This window comes from Astyanax mexicanus, chromosome 3, assembly GCF_023375975.1.
Source record: "Astyanax mexicanus isolate ESR-SI-001 chromosome 3, AstMex3_surface, whole genome shotgun sequence".
Classification (NCBI taxonomy): domain Eukaryota; kingdom Metazoa; phylum Chordata; class Actinopteri; order Characiformes; family Acestrorhamphidae; genus Astyanax; species Astyanax mexicanus.
In genome coordinates this window covers 46005960-46028295 of record NC_064410.1, presented here as the reverse complement: position 1 = coordinate 46028295, position 22336 = coordinate 46005960, and the positions used below count along the sequence as shown (strand labels likewise).

Below are 22336 nucleotides of genomic sequence, written 5' to 3'. Positions count from 1 at the left end.
TCAATGGAATTTCCCCCTACGCTCTCTTTAATGGAAAACTTTCCATTGTATTATGAATGCATTTATCCCCAAAAGCATTAGGGAGGTGGTTTAAACCCAAAACAGTGGTATTGGATGAAGCTCAATCAGTCCATACAACACAGTTCCATTGTTCCACACCAAAAAAATGGTGGGCTTTGCACCTCTCTAATCATCACTTGGCATTGGGAATTATGACCATAGTCTGATAAGCTTCTACTGCAATGACATGCAATCTCTATACAGTATATTGGTTTTATTTGTACATGCAAATATCAAAAATACACAAATGTATAAGCAAACATGCAAGTGAAAATGCAAACACCTTAGCAAAAGCCTTCTTTCAGTTCTCATAACTGTTACATTGCTTCACAAGACTTTTTTATTGCTTCAGAAATGAACTGCTGAGAATAAATGAGAATTCCCTTCTGTGCCCTCAGCTATAATAACTACACACAATCTGCCTCGGTATGCGTATTTATATTGTGCTTAAAGCAGCATTATGCACCATTTTAACCTTAAAAATAACAGCTTTAGAATCATTGTGATACACCACTGACTTGTACTAGGGAGAAAATAATCTTGTTTATTTCTTCCTTTATCGCTACCTCTTTAATTCACACTACCCCAGGCTCGGCATTATGGAAAAAAAAAAACAATCCAAAAGGGTTCACATACTTTTTCTTGCAACTGTAAGTTCAAAAATTAATATACGTTTCATATCTAGGGACAAATCTATAGAACATTACAGAACATCTGCACAATAATATATTACTAAGTCTACCTGGAACAGTAAATGTGGCCTCCAGCCCTGCACTTCACTGATATTAGCCCCAAAGTCACTGTCTGATCCATCTGCACTTGACATGCTGCTAAATGCACTATGTAACTTTGGTGAAACCGGAAGGACAATCATTTAAAAAACTGCACAACACTGCCTCAACATAACACTGTACAGTCATATGTGTATAATATCCTAAAATATTTCTACACTGGGTAAGACCACATGCGTCTTTCGCTTTCAGTATTGGTTCAGCATGTCTCAGCTTGGTCAGAAATGCATATGCAGATCTCTTCCTTTAGAAGTGTCTCATAGTGCGAATTATAATTCTGATCAGCAGGTGAGAAACAGGAGCAAGACATAACTAATCTCGCAAAGCGCTGCTTTAAATTCATCAGCCATTTTACCAAGTCCATGCACCACACTCTACACTTTGTAGTTTCAAAATTAATAACTGCACACCATGTGCGTGAGTTCTTCATCCTGCCCTACCTCATCCATCCATCTATGGAAAGAGACTTCCACTGAGCAGACACTAATTGAGTCAGGACCGTTCTTAGCACTGCACGAGAGTGGCATGGTACAGTGTGTTCTGCTAATAGAAGTTCATCACGCACAGCTGTATTGCTGATGACATTCTAGAGGATGACTCACGTACATTGGGAAAACTATGAACTACATTTAAAGGTGTGCTGAAAACGTGCAGGTTGGTCTAATAATGTGGTCAGTAACTGTAGATGGTGTGTAAAAATACAACAACTATGCTGTGACTGAAACACTCACACTGAAATGCCACTTCTCAGCTGTGCTGAGAACAAACCACCACCCAAATAATATCTGATAAGTGGTGGTTGTGTTGTTGGTCTTTCATTGATGGACAGGAAAGAGGGTACACTGAGAAACTGTGTATAGTGACAGATGGGATATGATGGACTATATTTACACATCCAAACAAACAGATAAACAAACCAACTCCCACTTATGTCTGGATGTCCAACCAAGAGCTACATGTACACATTGTGCAAATATCCAGTTATTGTCACACATACTGACATATTGACCTCCACCTACTGTCAGAAATGTTCTGTATATCTGGTGGATTTAATTCTCAAGAATACAAATACTATTTCTGATGAGACCCAGTACATATTTTTCCAATGCCTTGGAAAATATTACAGAACGGAAATCTTACATGATTCTTATTATTCATCCAATCACGCTATTGTGGCATCTCTCTTCCTATAAAGCTGTAGGAGAGAGAGCAGTTTGCCGACTCAATACTTTCCTGCGACACTACACTACAGCTGCCACTCAGCGAACAAATAAATGTCAGGTATATGACCCAGCCTTACATTTAAAGCACTGCATTTAAGCCTCCATTATAGAAAGCCCTTTACTTTACTAGTGTAGCCTGCTCACATATGAACACTCCTCTGTACTACTCTGATTACATGTTTCTGATCATTACTGTCATAATCTTACTCACTACTTCCTTTGCAGGACCTACACCAGACTACTAATATTCTTAAAACATCTTTGCTCTTTTCTCTTCTCTTCTCCACCCCTCATGTCCTGCCCCCTGCTGTCTGATCGATGCCGGTGTCGTTCCAGTCCTGGATCGGTGCTGGTACCTGCCTAAGCAGGATCAGGCTCCTCCCACAGGGTAAACTTAGCAGTGGGTGCCACAATTCTCCTAACTCCGCTGTATTTCCTTCCTTTCTGTTTTCTTTCTCCTTTATCGGGTTTATATATGCTGTGTTCGTACATTTCTGGACTGTTTACCAATGTACAGTATAACATCATGGACTTATACATTAACTGATTGACTTACCTTTCTAAACTTTATGACTAGCTGTTATATTAGCTATAATCTCATTCTTTCCCTTCAGTTATCATTGTTTTTTTTTTTGTTTTTTTTTTGCACAGTGTTGACCAGATGATAATTTGATTCTTGTTGCCTTTCAAGATTTTTTCCTTTCGCTTGCTCAAAAATAGGTTTAGATATGGATTTTTGCAAAGATTATTTGTGACTACAATTATTGTGAAAATAAACGTACATTATTGCTCAGCAATAAAAAAATGCATTTGCATGTACCTAGATAAACTATCAGCCAGTTTTTGAACAATCTTTTACAGAGACTAACACAGTGCCTTTCAAAAAGTATGTGCGTGTAAAGCCTCCTAATTTAACACTACATGCTTATTTTCAAAAGTGGCAGTTTATGACAAGGCACAAAAATAATTGGGAGGTGAAGGAAAAAGCAAAAGAAACAAAACAGCAGGACTCTTCATCCCTGGTAATGTTTCAGAGCGGGAGAAAAAACATCTTTTTAGGAATGCAGTTAGTAATAATATTAAGGTACATATTAATAAATTACGCTATAAGGAACATCCAATGCTACTATGCCTCTTAAAAAGGACAGCACAGATATACACTGAGAACAAGACACAACACCATCAAGAAAACACCTGCGTTCTTCTAGCTGTTTATGTGAATGGCAGTCAAAAATAATTGCAAAAGATGAGTAAAACACTTTCCATTGACAAAATCTGCAACGGCTTTTCACTTTTTGATTATGCTCAGCGTGAAGTCATGCATTGTCACAGTGACAATGAAGAGAGCACAGAGCTTGAGCATTCTAACAGTGTGGGATGAACAAGTAAGTTACAGTCACTGTTAGCAGTACTTGGGGTTTGTTAGGCCAGAAAGCAGAAGTTGGCATGGGATAAGGCTTGCTGACTGGCTATACAGAGTGGAATGCCAGAAGCAGGTCGAAATTGGCTATAATCAAGATTGGGATACAAGAAAAGAAAAGAAATGAAAAGGAAAATGAAAATTGGCTGAAGCAAATCAGGAACCTTACATTTATACTGATGAAAAAAAGCCCCCTGTGGAATCCCTGCATGATGCAACAGTCTATACATGATGCTCAGAAATGTATAAAATGTGTCATTTGGAGTTAGAAATTATCAAAAGCCCAGTCTATATAACACTGGTTCAAGGGTAGTCTTGGATGCTATTCATGCATTTTTATAATGCATGTGAACCTAAACCAAAATGTAACATGTTTGTAGTAACATTTTAATAAAACATAAATTCATGTGGCTCCGAGTTCTGATATCGCATCAGTTTGCCAAGTACTGATAATGGAAACATGGCTGCTTACCGGGTTCGTAGGTTCCCAGGGCTTGGCTGCCCATCGTAGACAGACAGTATGTCAAAATCCTCTTCTAAGGCAAAGCCTTGGAATACCAACTGTATCCGGTTGTGTTCCTGCGCCACAATCACCCATGTGCAGTTGGCGTAGTTTGGGTATCCATAAGGGTATCCAGGGCTTTCTATCGTCCCATTTGGACTGTATAGTGTGTAACTGCAGTTTTGAGCTGAGGCAAAGAGAGAGAGAGAGAGAGAGAGAGAGAGAGAGAGAAAGAGGGAATTAAACAGGAAGTAATAATGCAGCATATACAGTACTAAAACTAAACATCACAGACCTACATCAACAACATAACACAGAGCTATACCAGCTATTTTCTTTTCACAGATAATGAGATCACTGTAAGTGGACGGGCAAACATTACATGATTAAAAGCTGCTAGTTAGACCACCTACAGACACACCCACCAGCCATGCTTAATGACATTCATCATCATTGCTTTCTTTAAAAGTCAACACAGAACACTAATTTTTAATTCAAAGAATCAGTGTGAAATCATTAGACAGTCAATTAAATGAGCACAAGTGTGTGAAATGCCCATATTGTCAACTGCCTGTGCTTCGGTGGTCAATAAGCTGTTCCCACAGTAACAGCGTAGCAGGAAGCAAGTGGCACGAGGGGAGGGGGAGGGGTAATGCTGGTTATTAATGCCAGTAATTTTAATAGCTTCCTATTGCCTGCAGCTCTGACTCTCCTCCTCAGCATTAATTGCAATTCTCTTTTGCGTAGTTGTCAACGGCCACTCGTAAAATATCGCTCCCAATGAGAAATTTTAATAACGTTGTGGAAAGCTTCACCTAAATTACTTGCTTTGGACAGATCTGTACTTATACTTTGAATAAATTGTAATTTAATCCCATGATGTGCTGTATTTTACCTCATTTTTAACTTTTACTTTCCTTCTTTTTAGGATCCTTCTACATATACTGGGTAGGACCTTGTTTTAACCTCAGCCTCAACAGCCCCAGTTGTTCATGGCATAAATTCTATAAGTGTTCTTTTGTCTAGTCCATGTTTACTTCATTAAACCAAGTAATTCCTGCAGACTGTTCACCTTTCCTGCAGTAAATCATCCATTAAACCACACCCCAAAAGTGGTTTGCTGTAGTAATTCTTAATTCAGCTTCCCAATTCCCATTGAGCTGCACATTTTTCATGCGTTTTTTTTTTTTTTTTTTTGTACCTTAATACGCCCAATGTAACTCAACTATGGGTTGGGTATGAGTTGTGTAGTGGAATCAGGTGTGTTTTAAACAGGAAAACTCTAAAAAGTGCAGAGAACTTGGACTACAGATCAGATTAGATTCAGATTAAGTGACTGGGAATGCCACTAAAGTACATCGCACTATTATCATATTTGTAAAGCATGACATGATAAACTGTCATGGTGGAAGTATCCATTACAATATGTATAAATTGTGGCCATGAAGGGATGCACCTGGTCAGCAACAATACTGAAAACAGGCTGTGGCTTTCTAGTCACATTAATTGGTATTAACAGGTCGAAAACGTGGCAGAAAATCTTTCCCCACAACATTCTACCACCTCCACCAGTCTGGACACTGTATCTTAAAATGAACCTTTTTTATTTATTTCAATATTCAACTGTTTATTTTTGGTGAGCCTGTGTCCAGTGTAGGCTTAGCCATTCTGGGATGCTTTTATTTATATTGCTCTAGAGATTGTTGAGATCTGAAAAGTAAGAGCAGGGTAAGAGCATTACCTGAAGCAGCAGACCAGTATCTGCACGACTTTATGCATTGTATTGCTGGCATGTGATTGGCTGCATAGATAATTGCATGAATGAGTATGTGTGCAGTTCTTCCTAATACGTGCTTAGTGAATGTACACCCCAAGCATAAATTCACTGCTTAGACAGTGCAGTACCCCAGCACTGGCCATTACGTTATTAATTACTGTAAATTACTTAAATGTTATATCTTCACAACATAACTGCATGCACAAAATAAATTGGGGTATGCTTTACTGTTCTCTGGGAGGTGGAAGACAGTTACACATCCCTATATCATAATACTTGTGCAAATTTAACAGTATTGTAAGCAACATATATTGTTTCAATATTGTTCATGTTGTTCAAATAAAAAAAAAAAAAAAATCAAAGTATAACACACTCCACTGGTACCTAGTGGTTGGTTTTTAATAGAAATATATGGCCTTATTTATCTTTAATGTGTTAACTATCATTTTATTAAGTTCTTGTGAATACACACCCCTAGTGCATTATTAATATCATGAGACCTTTTGGATCATTACCCAGGGAGGCTCAGCATTTAACGAATCAGGCCATCAACAACAAGGTTGAGGACAGGTTCGATATCCGCCACTGATGGGCCCTTGAGCATGGTCCAGTTGGTTTTCCTTAACCCTTACTGCCTCACTGCTCCCTGGGTGCCACAGCAATGGCTGCCCACTGCTCTGGGCATGTGTTCTCAAAAAAGGACTGTGCGTGTCTAGTGAGTCACTAGTGTGTATGTGTGTTGACTGCATGGATGGGTTAAAGGGTTAAATTCCATCTGTGCCCAGCACAAGTATGGTGCCTATGGTTGTCCTCTCAGTGGAAAAATGAATCGTGGTGAATAATGCTGCATTTTTAATATCACAATACACAACAGCTGAACAGCTATGACAAACAAGTGGACAATGGGAGCATCGAGAATCCCCTGAAATCAGAGAACAATGACAGCACCTTAATCCTTAAAATGCTGCAGAATCTTAAAGTAGCCTTTTCATTCAAATGAGTTTTTAAATGCATGCCACAAAATTTTATTAAGAACAGGTAGCATAACATTAAAACTGTTTATAATATAATTACACCTTTTGTTCAGCTCTTAAGTGGATCTGAATTTCAATAGAGGTTGATTACACAGAATTAGGAAAGCATAATATGAGAACATCTGTGGCTGACAAAACCCACATTTTAAACAAACCAGGAAACAAATAGAAAAGAACTGTATGCATTACACTTTTTTTTTAGATGAGGAGTTGCAACATTAAACAAGATTGATCTTTTTCTCTCTTTGGTTCTGGCTAAATGGCATATTTCCACAAATATTACAACAAATAATTATCCAGTGTATTAAGAGCAATTAAGCATGTGTCTGTTTAAATACATTGACATATGCAGATCTGTCTTATGTCATTATACAATCAAGTTACTTTTCTGAACTAATGTCCCAGCAGGACCGGAATTCAGACTTCTAAAGGGCTGACGTTGTTCCCAGCATGCAATACGATGATTAAGTGAAAAATATAACAGAGAGGAAAACCTGGGGCATTTTTCAATCTGAGAAATTCTTTCCAAAATATTTTGACAAAAAATCCTGTGGAGTGCTATTTAAATAATCCTCTCTTCGCTGGCAGGGAAGTGCTGTGAGCTTTTCCAAACTATAATGGAACAAACTGGTTGCGATTTGAAGGACGACATTCGAAGATATTTAAAAAGTCATGGCATCCATGATAAAGAAGCACCCTTGACACAAACAATTCTGGCTTTTTTCCAACTTGGCAGACTAACAGCAATTCTACTTAGAGGAGAGGAATTGTATTTGCTACTAGGACACAGTGCTCCTTATGCTGTATTAAGACTGAATTTAACTTTCTTGGTGTTTGGGGTCCCAGAGACCCCAGTGATATAAGAGTGAAGACAAAACATTCCGTAATAAATCCATTTTTCCATTCTCATATTTTGTCTAATTAAAACACAGATAAAAGACAGAAAATGTCAAAAACCTAAAAAACCCAGGGAGCTTAAATCCATGTATTCTTTCTAATTAGGTCAATCTTGCCCCTGTGGAGCCAAAATATATCTACAAAGAATTCCCCAAAATGTTCCAACTGACCGTGAGTAGTACCCTCACAAATAACAGGAGAAACGTATCTATAGGAAGTTAAATAGCAGGTTAAAACTCTCTCAACTCTCAAGCAGAACCAATCTGCCTGTAAATTGTAAAAAGTGACAGATGAATTCCATCATAAGCTGTAACCTCCAGGCTGAAACTTATCCAGTTAGCTAAAACCAAGTAAACCAGCAAGCTAGTTGATCTGTTTGTAAACAAGTGCTTTACACTCTTAAAGACATTTTCATACATATGTAGGGGTAACATTTATCTTTAATTATCCACTCTGCCCATTGTTGTAGTGGTGTAGCTCCACTGCAAGGCAAGCTGGGAGTCTCGAGCCATGTCCAGATAGTTCACGTTTAAATGTGGTAGTTGCTCTACACATTAAAGAATTATGATAAATGAACCAACAGAAGTGAAAAAAGAAAAAAAAAAACATTCCATTTACTTCATCCAAAAGTTAGTATACATACATAGAATATGTTTATACATTTATAGAGTGTTTTTTGAACAACCAGAAACAGTTATTTTAGACCAGGAACTAAGACAAATATTAAATGTCAACAAACCTGTAGCACTGTACTGTACGTTTTGAATCTATTTTATCATCGTCTAAAATATATATTCTAATATCTGCATTTTTCAGTGCCAATTGGCCTCTCACATTTTTCTTAGCAAGGCTTATTTGTAACACTGTGGTCCACACCAAGCATCACACTTTACAACTGATCTCAGACCAATGCTAAAAGGGCACCATTGTCCAAGGCCAGAAATTATGTGCTCGCTGAAAACAATCCATCATGTCTTCACCTGATCCTGAGGGAGAGTCTATCTGGAGTAAAGTGAGCATGGACCAGCACCAAAGGAGCATTTGACCTCTGGACACACACTCTTTTATGACTGTACAGAGCTCTATAGCGGCTAATCTCTCTGCACTACCGAAGACTACAGCGTAGCTGTTGCACATAAAAGAAAGGAGAAAAAACACAAATATCCCATTCCTTTTGATGTTGCAAGGAATTAATGAGCAAAACTTGAGTCGCTAAAATAAAACTTTCTTTTTTTAAAAAACAAATACCCCAACATCAGTCATAAAACTGAATTAGCAAAAAAGAAATCTTGCTGGAATCATTGTGTGGCCAAAACAGTGGGTGGTATTACTGTGATCGGCAGTGTCTGGCTAGAATTGTCCATGTGAACAGACAAGCAAACAGACAAGTGACAAAAATCCGGTCTGCATTTAATGCAGAAGGCTCCATTTGCACAGTGCAGCATTCTGCAGTTCCATGGGACATGGCAAAAGATCACTATTTTATGTGTTTCTCAATAAGAAAAAACATGGTGTGTGTGAAAAATATTGGGAACAGAGCAGCAAAATTGTTGGCTGTCCAGCAAGTAAGACTTCCACACAAAATTTGATATGTATATTGCAACAATGAGATCAATAGCCAGCCAATAAGAAGGGTCTGTGAGTCTGCAAGACCCATATGGACCTAATAAAGTTCACAAGTGCAAAATCTATAAAGGGGATAAATAAATGAATCACATCCACTGCTGCTCACGACAGGATGCACCCAGTAAAACCTTTACAATTCTCTTTCCTGCTGTCCAATGCGAGTAACTTACTGAAGAGCTGACATTATGTGTTATGAAACAACAACATGAGTCACCAGTAACCCTCTAGAGAGAGAAAAGACAACAGTTTACTTTGACAGTGTTTACCTCTAGTGACAGTGTTTAACTGGTCTATGTCAGAGCAGGGATGTAGGCACAAATACATTTTAGTTGGGCATGGGGAACAGGGAATAGGTAAGCCATTATAGTTATATATTTTTGGGAATGCCGTTTCTGAACGCATAAGATAGATAGATAGATAGATAGATAGATACTTTATTAATCCCCACAGGGGAAATTCATTTGTCCAGCAGCAACAACTATACAAAAATATACCAAAAAGAAAAACACAACCACAGAGTACACACGTCAACAAGAGGTGTTGTATAGCCTTATGGCAGTAGGAATGAACGACCTTCTGAACCTCTCAGTTTTATGTCGCAGCGAAAGGAGCCTGTTACTGCGGCTGCTTTTTTGAGCAGCCACAGTCTCATGTAAAGGGTGTCTGTTGTTGTTAAGGATGGTTTGCAACAGACACCTCACCCTCTTCTCCACCAGATCCCCCACATAGTCTACTTTCCCACCCATCACAGAACCACACTTTCTGATCAATTTATCCAGCCTGTTACAGTCTCTCACAGTGATGCTGCTTCCCCAACAAGTCACCCCAAAGAACACAGCACTCGCCACGACGGAATGGTAGAAACTGCGCAGAAACTCACTGCAGATATTAAAGGATTTAAGCCTCCTTAAGAAATAAAGTCTGCTTTGTCCTTTTTTGTATACTGCATCAGTGTGCACTGACCAGTCCAGTTTGTGGCTAAGGTGTATTCCCAGGTATTTGTAAGATTGAACGGTCTCAATGATTTGTCCTCCAATTTCCACAGGCCTGTGAGAAAATTTCTGTTGACGGAAGTCCACAATCATCTCCTTGGTCTTAGATATATTGAGGATCAGACCGTTTTTCCTACTCCAAGCTGTAAAAGCAGCTACAAGCTCCCTGTACTCCACTTCATTTCCTCCCTTCACACATGCCACTACTGCTGTATCGTCTGAATATTTCTGGATGTGACAAAGTTCAGACTTGTATGTAAAGTCAGCAGTGTACATGGTGAAGAGAAAGGGCGACAGAACTGTACCCTGAGGAGCCCCAACATTGGTCACTATAGTCTCTGAACTGCTGCTGCCCAACCTGACGTACTGTGGACGTTCTGTGAGGTAACTGTTAATCCATGTGATTAACAGCTGATCCACTCCCATCCGTTCCAGCTTCTCTCTCAGATTCTCAGGCTTGATTGTATTAAAAGCGCTGGTAAAATCAAAAAACATTATCCTAACGTACCCGCCTGGCTCATCCAGAAATGAGAGAGTTTTATGAAGCATATACAAAACTGCATCATCAACCCCCATTTCCTCCTGGTAGGCAAACTGTAACGAGTCAACAACCTGCTCCACCTGTGGCTTAAGGACCCTAAGTAAGAGCCTCTCAAAAGTCTTCATAATGACTGATGTTAGGGCCACTGGTCTATAGTCCTTTACCCCCGCCGGTCTACCTACTTTAGGCACCGGCACAAGGCATGACAATTTCCACCGGACAGGGACTTGTCCAGTGTGAAGACTCTGGTTGTATAAATTGCAGAGAGGTAATGCCAGCTCCGATGCGCACTCCTTAAGAAGTTTAGGTCCTACCCCGTCAGGACCAGCAGACTTCCCAGGACGCAGCCTCCTCAATTCAGTACGCACCTCATCTACAGTAAAGCAATGTGGTGGAGCAGGGGTGGAGCAGCCGCAGGATGGAGCAGAGCAGGACACAGCAGCAGAGGTGGAACAGCCGCTAGATAGAGCAGAGCAGGTCACAGCAGCAGAGGTGGAGCAGCCGCCGGATGGGGCAGAGCTGGTCACAGCAGCATAATAACACAGTAACATAATCACATCATTCTCATCATTCTACCAATTCTACCGATGTCTGCCATGCGGTGACACAAAAGAAAAGCAAAACTGAGAACAGCTGTGTACATTAACATGCCATATTTTTTGCACTATAAGGCGCACCGGATTATAAGGCGCACTATCAATGAATCAATTTTGTGGTCTATTTTGTGGTCTATCATACATAAGGCGCTCCCAATTATAAGATGCATTTTAAGAGACACTATAAGGAACTTCAGCAGGTCTTTCGGCTGGGTGGCTGGGGGGGGGGGGGGGGGGTAGCTAACTAAGTTAAGTAAAGCCAAGTAAACAAAACAAATTAAAAATACTTTCTTTTAAAGTCAAACAAGTGCTGGATGTAAATCTACACAGATTTCTCTCCTGAGTAAAGCGCTTCTATTTTTTTTTTTTTTATTAGCAGCTAATATCACCCGACACCGCTACACTGAAGAACCTTGAGTGTTCTGGTAAGGAAGGGCGATATTAGCTGGTGGTTCGTCCCATGTAGCTTGGTTTGACACTGTAAACGTGTTTTGAAATAGCTAGCATTGGTGGTGGCTAATGCTGATGCTGCTCCAGCAGTGCTAGGTGGGGTTAGCAGCAGGCTACAGGCTGATAATACTCTAAACTAAACTAAACTAAAAGGAATTTAACCCTTTTAGACACAGTATTCACGTTCTAGTTTTCTCCATTCATTCTGTCTGAATGTGTCTACATACACCAGCAACAAGCAGAGCAACAAGAACTCATAATACAGACCGGGAAAAGTGCAAAACAGAAGCTACTCATGCAGCCATAGCAGGCTCTGTGCAAAGAAAGCATGCATTGACTTCTGATTAAGTGAGTCATTCACTCTGCCAGAACAGTTCAATTATCCCCAACCACAGCTCCCCAGACACATTATAAAATTAAATGCCGTATTCAAGTGATCTGTCTTAATGCAGAAATGTATAAATTCAAGGCACAAAACCATTGATCTGAAGTCTAAAAGTAGAGTGTGGGAGCACCATCTAATACTTTAAAGCTTTAGCTAAATAGATCCAACAATTTATATACATTTTATATAAGCAGCTAGAAATTCTCTGCTAAAATGAAAACACTGCATTTGTTTACAGCTTTAATCATGTTAGTGATCTATGATTTACACAATGAGCAGAACACAAATGGAATCACAGAGCTTAAAATGGTCCATAAAATGGAATACAAAGTGTGCCCAAACATTATAAGACAAAAAAAAAAAACATATCATATTTTAGTGATTTTATCATATTTTAGTGAACTTTTATTTATTTTTTAAACCTAACATACCTTTTTAGAGAAGGAACAATCAGGCTGAATTTGGTTACCACCTTCTTCAGTAAAATACAGTGACTCTACCAAAAGGTATAGCTTGGGCAGGATATTAAAGAATTCAGTAACCACAAAACATTTACAATAAAAAAATAATATTCAATCTACAAAATAAAGTATTTGGTGTTTTTTTTTTTGATGCTGCTGTAAATAAAGCCTTTTATATTTCTGTGCCCTCTGAATTCTTACCAATGAATTTACTAAGCAGTAACATATTATAAATACAGGTCTGGAAAATTTAACAGACCATTTCAGTTTCTGTTCAAATCAGTTTCTCTGCTTTTTTTGCTATTTATAGGTATATGTTTGGGTAAAATGCACATTGTTGTTTTATTCTATAAACTATGCACATTTCTCCCAAAATATTCCAAATAAATATATATATAGAAAAATGTATAAAACATGTTCAACTACATACTATAAAAAATCTGCATTACATTTCACCCCTACTCTTTCCTACTGCATAAGCACTGTGCCTCTGGCTTCTTTAGCCCTGGTTCAGACTAAAGAGACCCAGGAGCCAGAGAAAAGCTTAGGTGTCTGCAAAAATCCATGCGTTATTCTGATCAGCAAAACTTGCTGTCTGAAGCACAAAATCATGCGAGAGCACCAAAACAGTGGAGGTGCGGATACCTGCCATCCGCTCATGCATTCGGACCCGGTGCGTCCTGTTAAGAGTTTAGCGGCCAGTCCGCAGGGCTAAGTGAAAAGCGAGGAAACACTTTGACCTTGTTTAGCAGGGCTGTGGAGACCACCTCGAGAGCCTACCAATGTTTGTTTTACCTCCGCTGTTGTTTTGTTGCTACAGGGCCGCAGCGCCTCGGCATGACACTTTGATGAATCGATCGCTGCTGTGCCGTACACCGGCAGGACAGCAATCCTTCAGAGTGCCCGCAATCAGAGGTCTCAGGGGGAGAAAGAGAGAACGAGAGAGAGAGACAGACAGAGAGCAAGAGAGATGGGGAGGATGGATAGAGAGAGAGATAATGAATGCATGAATGAAAGAATGAATAGGGCAGAGGGTTGGAATGTACAGTAGCTTGGATAGGGTTGAGTCTCATTGCTCTACATTCTGGCAAAATAGGCAAAATACTATCAAAGTTTCAAGGAGCAGCAACACACCAGTCTGTTCAGTCTATTGGTTACGGAATATTTGTTTCGTTGACAGAAATTATTCCATAAATCCTTTTGCACATTCACCTGAATAATCCATTTTCAGAACACAGCTCAGCAGACCTTGACTCACAATCTGTGTGTGACTTTGAGCATTTTTTTCCTGGTAATAGGTTTTATGTCATAAAATTACATATATCTGTCCTTGTAGTCTGAACACTAAGGTAATACATTACAGTCAGTCTCTCCCTCTCTCGCTCTCGCTTCTTCTCCCACTCTCTCTTCATCTCCCTGTCTTTCTCTCTCTCTCTCTCTCTTTCTCTCTCTCTGTACTCTCATCAGATCACTCTCTGCCATTTGCCACTTCCTGCACCCCTCTTGAGGCACATATAAAGGCCTAGCAGGATGAAAAGTGTGGAATGCTTCTGGTAGCTTTTCATGTTTGCTAAAAAAAAAAAAAAAGTACACACATAGTTGCTGCTTTACAGCATCCAAAAAGCAATGAGGCAATGTGTTTTGCTTTAGTAGAGCTTACAAAAGATCTTATGGAGAAATTCCTCAAAATGTATAATGCCTGCAGTAAAGTGATTAGCAGTGGGGCCAATGGGATCATTTTTCAGTGGGGTCCAAAATGCTGAGGTTAAATGGCAGAGATCTGATCAATGGTTACAGTCAATCTCTTAAAAATGCAAAAAAAAAAAAAATAGTAGTTTCATAAAACATTATCTATGTATGTTAGGCATCCAAGTCAACCTGAGTATCTGATCTGAACCTTTTTTGTATAGAACAGGAGGAGCAAACACTGGACTGTCACCCATGTCATCTTACTAGCCAAAATTGTGATTAATTTGCTAAATCTATTGAAAAAGTCACAAGTCCGAACTAGATTTGTCTGTTTTGGGATTGCATTTACATAAGATTTACATGAGATGAGATCATGGCTAGAGATACAGGCTACTTGCTGTTAGCTAACAGCCTTGCATATTCTGTGTTCATTTGGTGTTTTGGCAGTGGACATCCTCAGAAACGAACTCGTATGCAAGGTGCAATACACAGAAAAACAGTGGGGGCAGTGCAGGCACTCAGACAGTTTACCCACAGGTAACCCACATGTGTCTGATGTGTCCTTGTCACTCTGACAAGCATCCAGTAATTGAAAATATAAACAAGAAGTTTGGGAACACCTTGGGAGCCTAAGTCCACAGTTTGGGAACACTGTTAGGTCTAGCTGTTCTAAACCAGAAAACATTAATCCTGTCTTGGTTGACTGACTGCCTCTTTAGTAAGTTTATTTGGTAAATAAGTGTAAATTAAGCGTAAACAAATTCATTCATAATGAAGAGATATAGGGTGATGTCATTTAAAACATTATAAAGACACTTTTTCCCTAAATTTACCACAAAATTACTACTATCCACATTACATACAAACTACCTTTGGGATCTGTATTGCTATCAGTCCTTAATCAGAAAGGGATTGGTTTCCCTTTTGAGTCTTTGTTCCTCAGTTCCAGTTACTTCATAACTTCATAACTGATATTACAGTAATACTATTATTATAATATTGTATTATAGATATCATGACTTAACATGTTACTATCACCCTACATCAATCTACATTTTCATTACAATTCTCAATAACTGAATTGTCCCAAACATTGGTTCTCTTGCCATTTCTTACATCTTACTGTACCAAACTGCTACAGAAGTGTTACCCCTCTTTCCACTACGATGATACCCTCAAAGGTATGTTTGCAGACAGTACCTTTTGTAAAAGGACATTATTGCATCATATTTCATTGTAGTTGCTTTTCTTCTGTTTTTAACGCAATCGTCTGGACCCCGAAGGGCCATGTTGTACTTTAAAGAGTGCATTTATACTATTTGTACTTTAATGTATCAGCACATATACTGATAGTGTACCCATGTTTTCCACTTACTAACATGAGGCTCTAAACTCTTTTGATCTTCCATTATTTATTATTAAATGGATTAAAAACCATCAACTGCTGACTTTTAATGTGTTCACCTGCAAGTTGAATACTATTAGAAACTGGCTTCCAATAAAAGCGCAAAAGTATCATTGACAAACAGAAGTAAGGACACACCCAGTCCATACAGTGCTTTAGGAAGGTTTTTCTGGATATAGAGCATTGGACTGCAGTGATGAAGAGGGTTTTTTGAGCCTAATTTCAGCCTTCACTACTATGTAGCTGAAGATTGCGTACCTCTCAACCACCAAAACATATAAAGTGAAATACTGCTAACTGGTCCATGTTGTTCCATAGAGTCACCTAAACGTAACCTAATATATATTGCTTATTTCCTGTTGCCTCAGACCTTTGTAAATTTATATGTCTGTTTGCGCCATTAAACATTAAAACTGATTTGAGTGTTTCTCAGTACTTAATATGGGATTTCTGCCAGTAGCCTCAGAAAAACAGTGATATAATTAAATTATGTAAATATTGTAGAGAAACCTACAGTGGTGAAACAAAAGTGGTAGGAACAAGAACATTCGGATCTAATGACAGAGTAAAACACTGCTATCTAGCAGTCAGAGTTTAATCACAACACAAAATGAATCACTGTCTGATACCAATATTTATGTACATTAATAATAAAGTAAACTAATAATTACTGTTTTTTTTTCATCAGTACAGTATTGCAAAACATATTTTAGTATATAAACATTTTTTTTAAACCCCTAATGCTAAACGAGAAATCATTTTACTAAAAATGTACAAAAGGTTTCTGGCCTCTCAATCACCATGCCATGCAAAATAGAGTACCATTAAATAGGCCCATATCTGTTCCAATGACTCACCCAATCATCACCTACATCCATGTACTTTCAGAACATGAGTGGAGCTTTATTACAAATACCAAAGCAGCCCTTTTCCCATGGCGCCTAGTTTAGAGTGCAGCAAGACCAAAGTTTGTCAGTATTAATTACTCATCCTTATCGCAATCAGGACCTGTTTCCATCCAGAGCTGCTCTATAGCGAGTATCCCTGAGGCAAAGGGGTGTGACTCACCAGCTTTCATAAGCACTTCACATCTATCTTGTTTCTTCTTTTCAAGGCTCAGCAATAAATGTCATCAAAGCTCCAGCTCAGTAGCATCCCACCGACCAGCCGGCTAGGACGGAGGAATCCAAATATGCCAAGCCGAGGGGAAAAATGATCTGCCACAAATCTCTATGCACAACTATTTGCCACCCGAAAGTGTCAGGGCATATGCCTCCAAACTGCATCAAACCGGGATTAACCTAAGAATGCCCGCCATTAGAATGGAAATCGGCAACCTCAGCTTTCCTGCGCCAGACTATACATTAGGTTAATGTCTGTGTGGGGCGATTGTGTTGGCCATTAATAGCATGGCAAATGCAGTGGAAAGGCAAGAAGATTGGCCCTACTTCACAGAGGTGGCGTCTTGTTTCCAGAGGATTGAGTGGCTAATAGGGCAAACAGGCTGAGAAGACACAACACTTAGAGCTGGGAGTGTTTCTATTGTAGGATACAACACCTGATACTTGGTGTGTGTGTGTGTGTGTGTGTGTGTGTGTGTGTGTGTCTGTATGTGTGTGTGTGGATTTCCACACAGTGTGAATTCTTAAAATTACATACACATACACTAAATGCAAAAAAGTATTGGAACACATTTAATTCAGTGTCTTTCCTGAAATAAGGCAAATTGAAAAGCAGAATAAAAAGACTTGATTCTTCTTTTGTCTAAGTAACTGTCTTTACTGTCCATGATCAGGAGCATTGCTGTGAGGATTTGGTTTCACTCAGGGACAAGATACAATTTTGAAAAAAAAAAAAATCAGAATCAGTTTCTCTGATTTTGCTATTTATAGGCATATGTTTAAGTAAAACATTGTTTTATTCTATAAACTACGGTCAACATTTCTCCCAAATTCCAAATAGAAATATTGTCATTTAGAGCATTTATTTGCAGAAAATGAGAAATGACTAAAATAACAAAAAAGATGATCTCAGACCTCAGAAATAATGCAAAGAAATCAAGATCATATTCATGAAGTACATAATGTCATGAAGGTTTTTAATCACAGTTTTAATGTATTTTGGCATGTTCTCCTCCACCAGTCTTACACACTGATTTTGGATAGCGTATGCCACTCCTGGTGCAATTGATGGCTTTTGATCATCCATCTTTCTCTTGATTATATTCCAGAGGTTTTAAATTTGGTAAAATCAAAGAAACTTCTCAATTTGGTGGTCTCTTTTTTTTTCCAGAGCTGTATGTATCAAATGAGGCAGCACTATTCCAGAAAACACAGTTCCACTGGTATGTCAGTGCAGCAAGGATGAACTGATATAGCCTTTTTTCCTTTTTATACCAATAGCAGGTAACAGGTATATTCCAAAATTAAGTACCAATACTGACTTTTTTATCTACTATATTTATAGCATACTCTAATTGTATCCTTCTATTTTGTTATAAGTTTTATTTTGGCAAAAGCAGTGTTTTGTATCCTAGTTTAGAAAAAAAATATATGCTTAAAAGAACATCAAAGAACAGCATTTACTGGATGAGTAAAGTAATAAAAAAAAGGTTTAGAGTAATGAAAAAAAAAATGACACAATGCAGAAACACATGCAAATAGGAAAGTATAATAATTCCACATTGTGGTTGTACTGCTTTCTTCAGTCAAGCATCATCTAGTGGTGCACGTGAAAGTCAGTAACTGCTTACTGGTATCAGTGCTCTATATTCCTAGTACTGTGATACTGTGCGTATATAGCTGGCTTTAGGCATAATGCCAATAGGTCTCTAGTTATCTGTTCCAGAGGGTTCTATTCTATTGGTAATCATTACAAGCAGTAGACAAGCTGTGTGCATTGGTGTACTAATATAGCATATTCAACAGAGAAAAGCAGAAATATATAGCATATTTCATTTAATATAAATCCAGACACCTCTATATTGGCGCCACATTAATTATGCATCCGCACTGTCTGAAGTGACTAATCAGATCTGCTGTGACTCTTGACGTGATCTGAATGTTTCAAATCAGTATGCATCTCAAGTACAAATGATGCCAGCCATGTCAAGGTGACTCGGATATACATTACCCCTCATGAATTGATTTAGAGTCGAGCAGAAGTAGCCTAACAGGGATTAGGATTCCTGGTTATCTTAGCATTTCGAGCGGTGGAAGCACAAGGGACGAGTACATTTTATAGCAGGATTTAGTGCACTCCCAGTTCCATTACAAAGCTAGAATGACCCAGTGTTCTGCTCACAGGCCTTCAGCAAAACTGGTTTAACCAGCTCTGGTCCAAAGTAACTTCTGCACTCCTGCCTCTTAAGCTCAAGTGTGTTAGATCTGATATCTTCAGTGATCAGAGTGTTCCTCAGGACCAGGAATGTGCACACATGTGCTAAATGATGGTGAAAGAGCAAATTAAAAGAGAACAATTTTGAATAATCAATTAACCTTTATTTTCACTCAGGATTACATTGAGGGTGACCCTGAAAACATTTAGATAAGAAGTTAAAACGAATAAGCACAAAAATAAATAAATAAAAAAAAACACATTTTAAATAAACATTTAATATAGATTAATAAAACATATACTCTGGAAAAAATGAGACCACTTAAAAATTATTTCTTGTTGTTGATGGTTTCTTTGCTTTTACCAAATTAAAAACCTCTGGAATAGGGCCAATAAACCAAGCTGAATTGCTTGACATTTTGCACCAGGAGTGGCAAAAAGTTATCCAAAAGCAGTGTTTAAAACTGTGATTAAAAAACATTTCTGAACTCCTTAATTTTTAAGAGTATTTTATTTAATTTAATTTTATGAATATGAACTTGTTTCTTTGCATTATTTGAGGTCTGAAAGTGCTGCTTTTTTTTTTTTGTTATTTCAACCATTTTTCATATTCTGCAAATAAATGCTCTAAATGACAATATTTCTATATGGAATTGGGGAGAAATGTTGTCTGTAGTTTATAGAATAAAACAACAATGCTCATTTCACTCAAACTTATACCAATGAATAGCAAAATCAGAGAAACTGATTCAGAATCTGAAGTGGTCTCTATCAATATTTGACGGAATAACCCTGGTTTATAATCACAGATTTCATGCATCTTAGCATGTTGTCCTCCACTAGTCTTACACACTGCTTTTGGATAACTTTATGCCACTCCTGGTCATTTTAAGTGGTCTCTTATTTTGTCCAGAGTTGTATATATTGTACTATCCAAATAAAATGATACCAAATTATTTTTATAAATATTAGAACTTTTTTTGGAATGGACAGTCTTTGTTATGTCACACAATTATATAATTATTAATTTGTATCTCTACTTTTAAAATGTTCCAGATTTGAATCTGGCTGTTACTCTTTATACTATGCCTTAATATTAAACCACAAAGACCCAGTGTTCTATTCTCTACTGCAGGCCTTCAGCAAAACTGGTTTTAGCTGGCTCCGGTGCAAAGCAACTTCCGAGCATGCTGCCTCGCTCCTGCCTTTCCGTGAGCTAGAGAAACACCTAATTGTTCTGAAGTTGCTAAGTCACTTTTAAAATAGCCGACCAGTGTCCTTTATTTTTTCATTCAGAAGCAGCATCATCCTCTCTCAGAGCAAGGTCATGTTTGTGAGCTGGCTTATTTAGCTCCTCTCTAAATAATCCTCTCACTCTTCCAGTCGGAGAGAAAGCGAGAGAAAGCAGGGCAGGAGGGGGTTGAGGGAGATGGAGGAGAGGAACGCTGTTCAGGGAGCAGCGTAGACCCTGTTTGTTTATTGTTCACTGCCCAGGCAGAAGCAGTTTCATGGCGTCCCCATGACAACTGCGACGACAAGGGGAGGGAGGGAGAGGATGGACTCTTAATAAGGGATTCTCTTTCTGTCTCTCTAACTTATTCGCCATCAGACTCATAGACTCATCCCTTCCTCCTTTCTTTATTTTCTCTACCTCCTTTTTCAGTATATACTGCTTCTAATTTCTGAATAGCATCAGCAGAATCTATGCTAACTGTGTTACTGCAGTCCGGGCACTGATGCAGGCCAGGATAATCCAAGGCTTTTTTTATTATTATTTACTGCTATATGCTTTACATTATGTTTAATCAAAATAATCCTGGAGATCCTGGAGACCTACCACCCTGCAGAGTTTTCCTCCCCCCTAATCTCACACACCTTATACCCATACAGCTCTGGAAAAAATTAAGAGACCACTTCAGTTTCTGAATTAGTTTCTCTGATTTTGCTATTTATAGGTATACGTTATTTAGATTGTTATTTGTTTGTTATTTGTTATTGTTATATATATGTTATTTATATTGTTATTTAGTTATTGTTATTTAGAGCATTTATTTGCAGAAAATTAGAAATAGCTGAAATAAAAAATATGAAGAGCTTTCAAACCTAAAATAATGCAAATAAAACGCGTTCATACTCAAAGGGTTCAGAAATCAATATTTGGTGGAATAACCCTGGTTTTCAATCACAGTTTTTATGCATCCTGGGATGTTCTCCTTCACCAGTCTTACACACTGCTTTTTGGATAACTTTTTTTTTTTTCCCAAAGATGTATATCAATAAGTTCTCTCTTTACTTATTTTATTTTAATTAATAAAATGTAAGTATAAAAAAAAAAAAAAAAACATTTTATTGTTTTATTATTAGTTAAAACGTTATTTTTAAAACAACTGATTTTCCTGAAACATTAATAAGGTAAAGCATAGCGTAGGAAAAAATAAATAAATAAACAGTCTGCTCCTCACGGGGGGATTGAATCCGAGTCGTTAGATTCGCGATCCAATACACTACACTATAATGAGAAAGGAAGCCCGAGAACGTGCGGAAAAACAAGAACGGGTGAAAACTAAAGTCACAACGAGCGCGACAGAGAGACAGGGAAGGCGTGTAAACTAAAATTCGCTAGAGAAATGTTTTATCTCTTATTTCTTTCCTTATCGTTTATTATAGTTCAAACAACCTCACGGGCCATTTGTTTCATGCTTGCGGGCCACATCTGGCCTGCGGGCCACATCTGGCCTGCGGGCCGCCTGTTGCCGACCTATGTTCTACACTATTAGAATGAGTGTGAAGTAAAGTAGCTTAATGCATTCATTATAAGAGGTGTCCACAAAAATTTGGACCTATAGTGTATATTGATCTTCACTATGTTACCTTAAATTTTAACTGAAAGTTAAGAAAGCTTGTATTATTTCCTGTTTTTGATAGAGGCACAATTTGAGCAATATGTGAGGAGCCTGGCCTCTTTCTGTTTATTTCATTATGCCAATAAAATGGATTTAAATGTATTGCAGGGCTGAACAATCCACTGGTTGTTCGCAGGTAAACATTTTAATAAACATAACAGCATATGTTTTGCATAAAAGCTGCACATGGACCCATTCGCTTTGGACTAGCTGTAGACATTAATTAATATCTCCTCAGTACATGTTTT

At 38.2% G+C, this 22336-nt stretch overlaps 1 protein-coding gene across 1 annotated transcript in view; it reads right to left on the bottom strand.

Moving 5' to 3' along the window:
- Positions 1–22336, bottom strand: part of csmd2 (CUB and Sushi multiple domains 2) — a 430187-nt gene that overhangs the window by 390580 nt on the left and 17271 nt on the right. The window contains exon 2 of the mRNA XM_022683200.2: positions 3967–4183. Within this exon, the coding sequence (XP_022538921.2) occupies positions 3967–4183 (217 nt within the window). The remainder of the gene's footprint in view (positions 1–3966; positions 4184–22336) is intronic.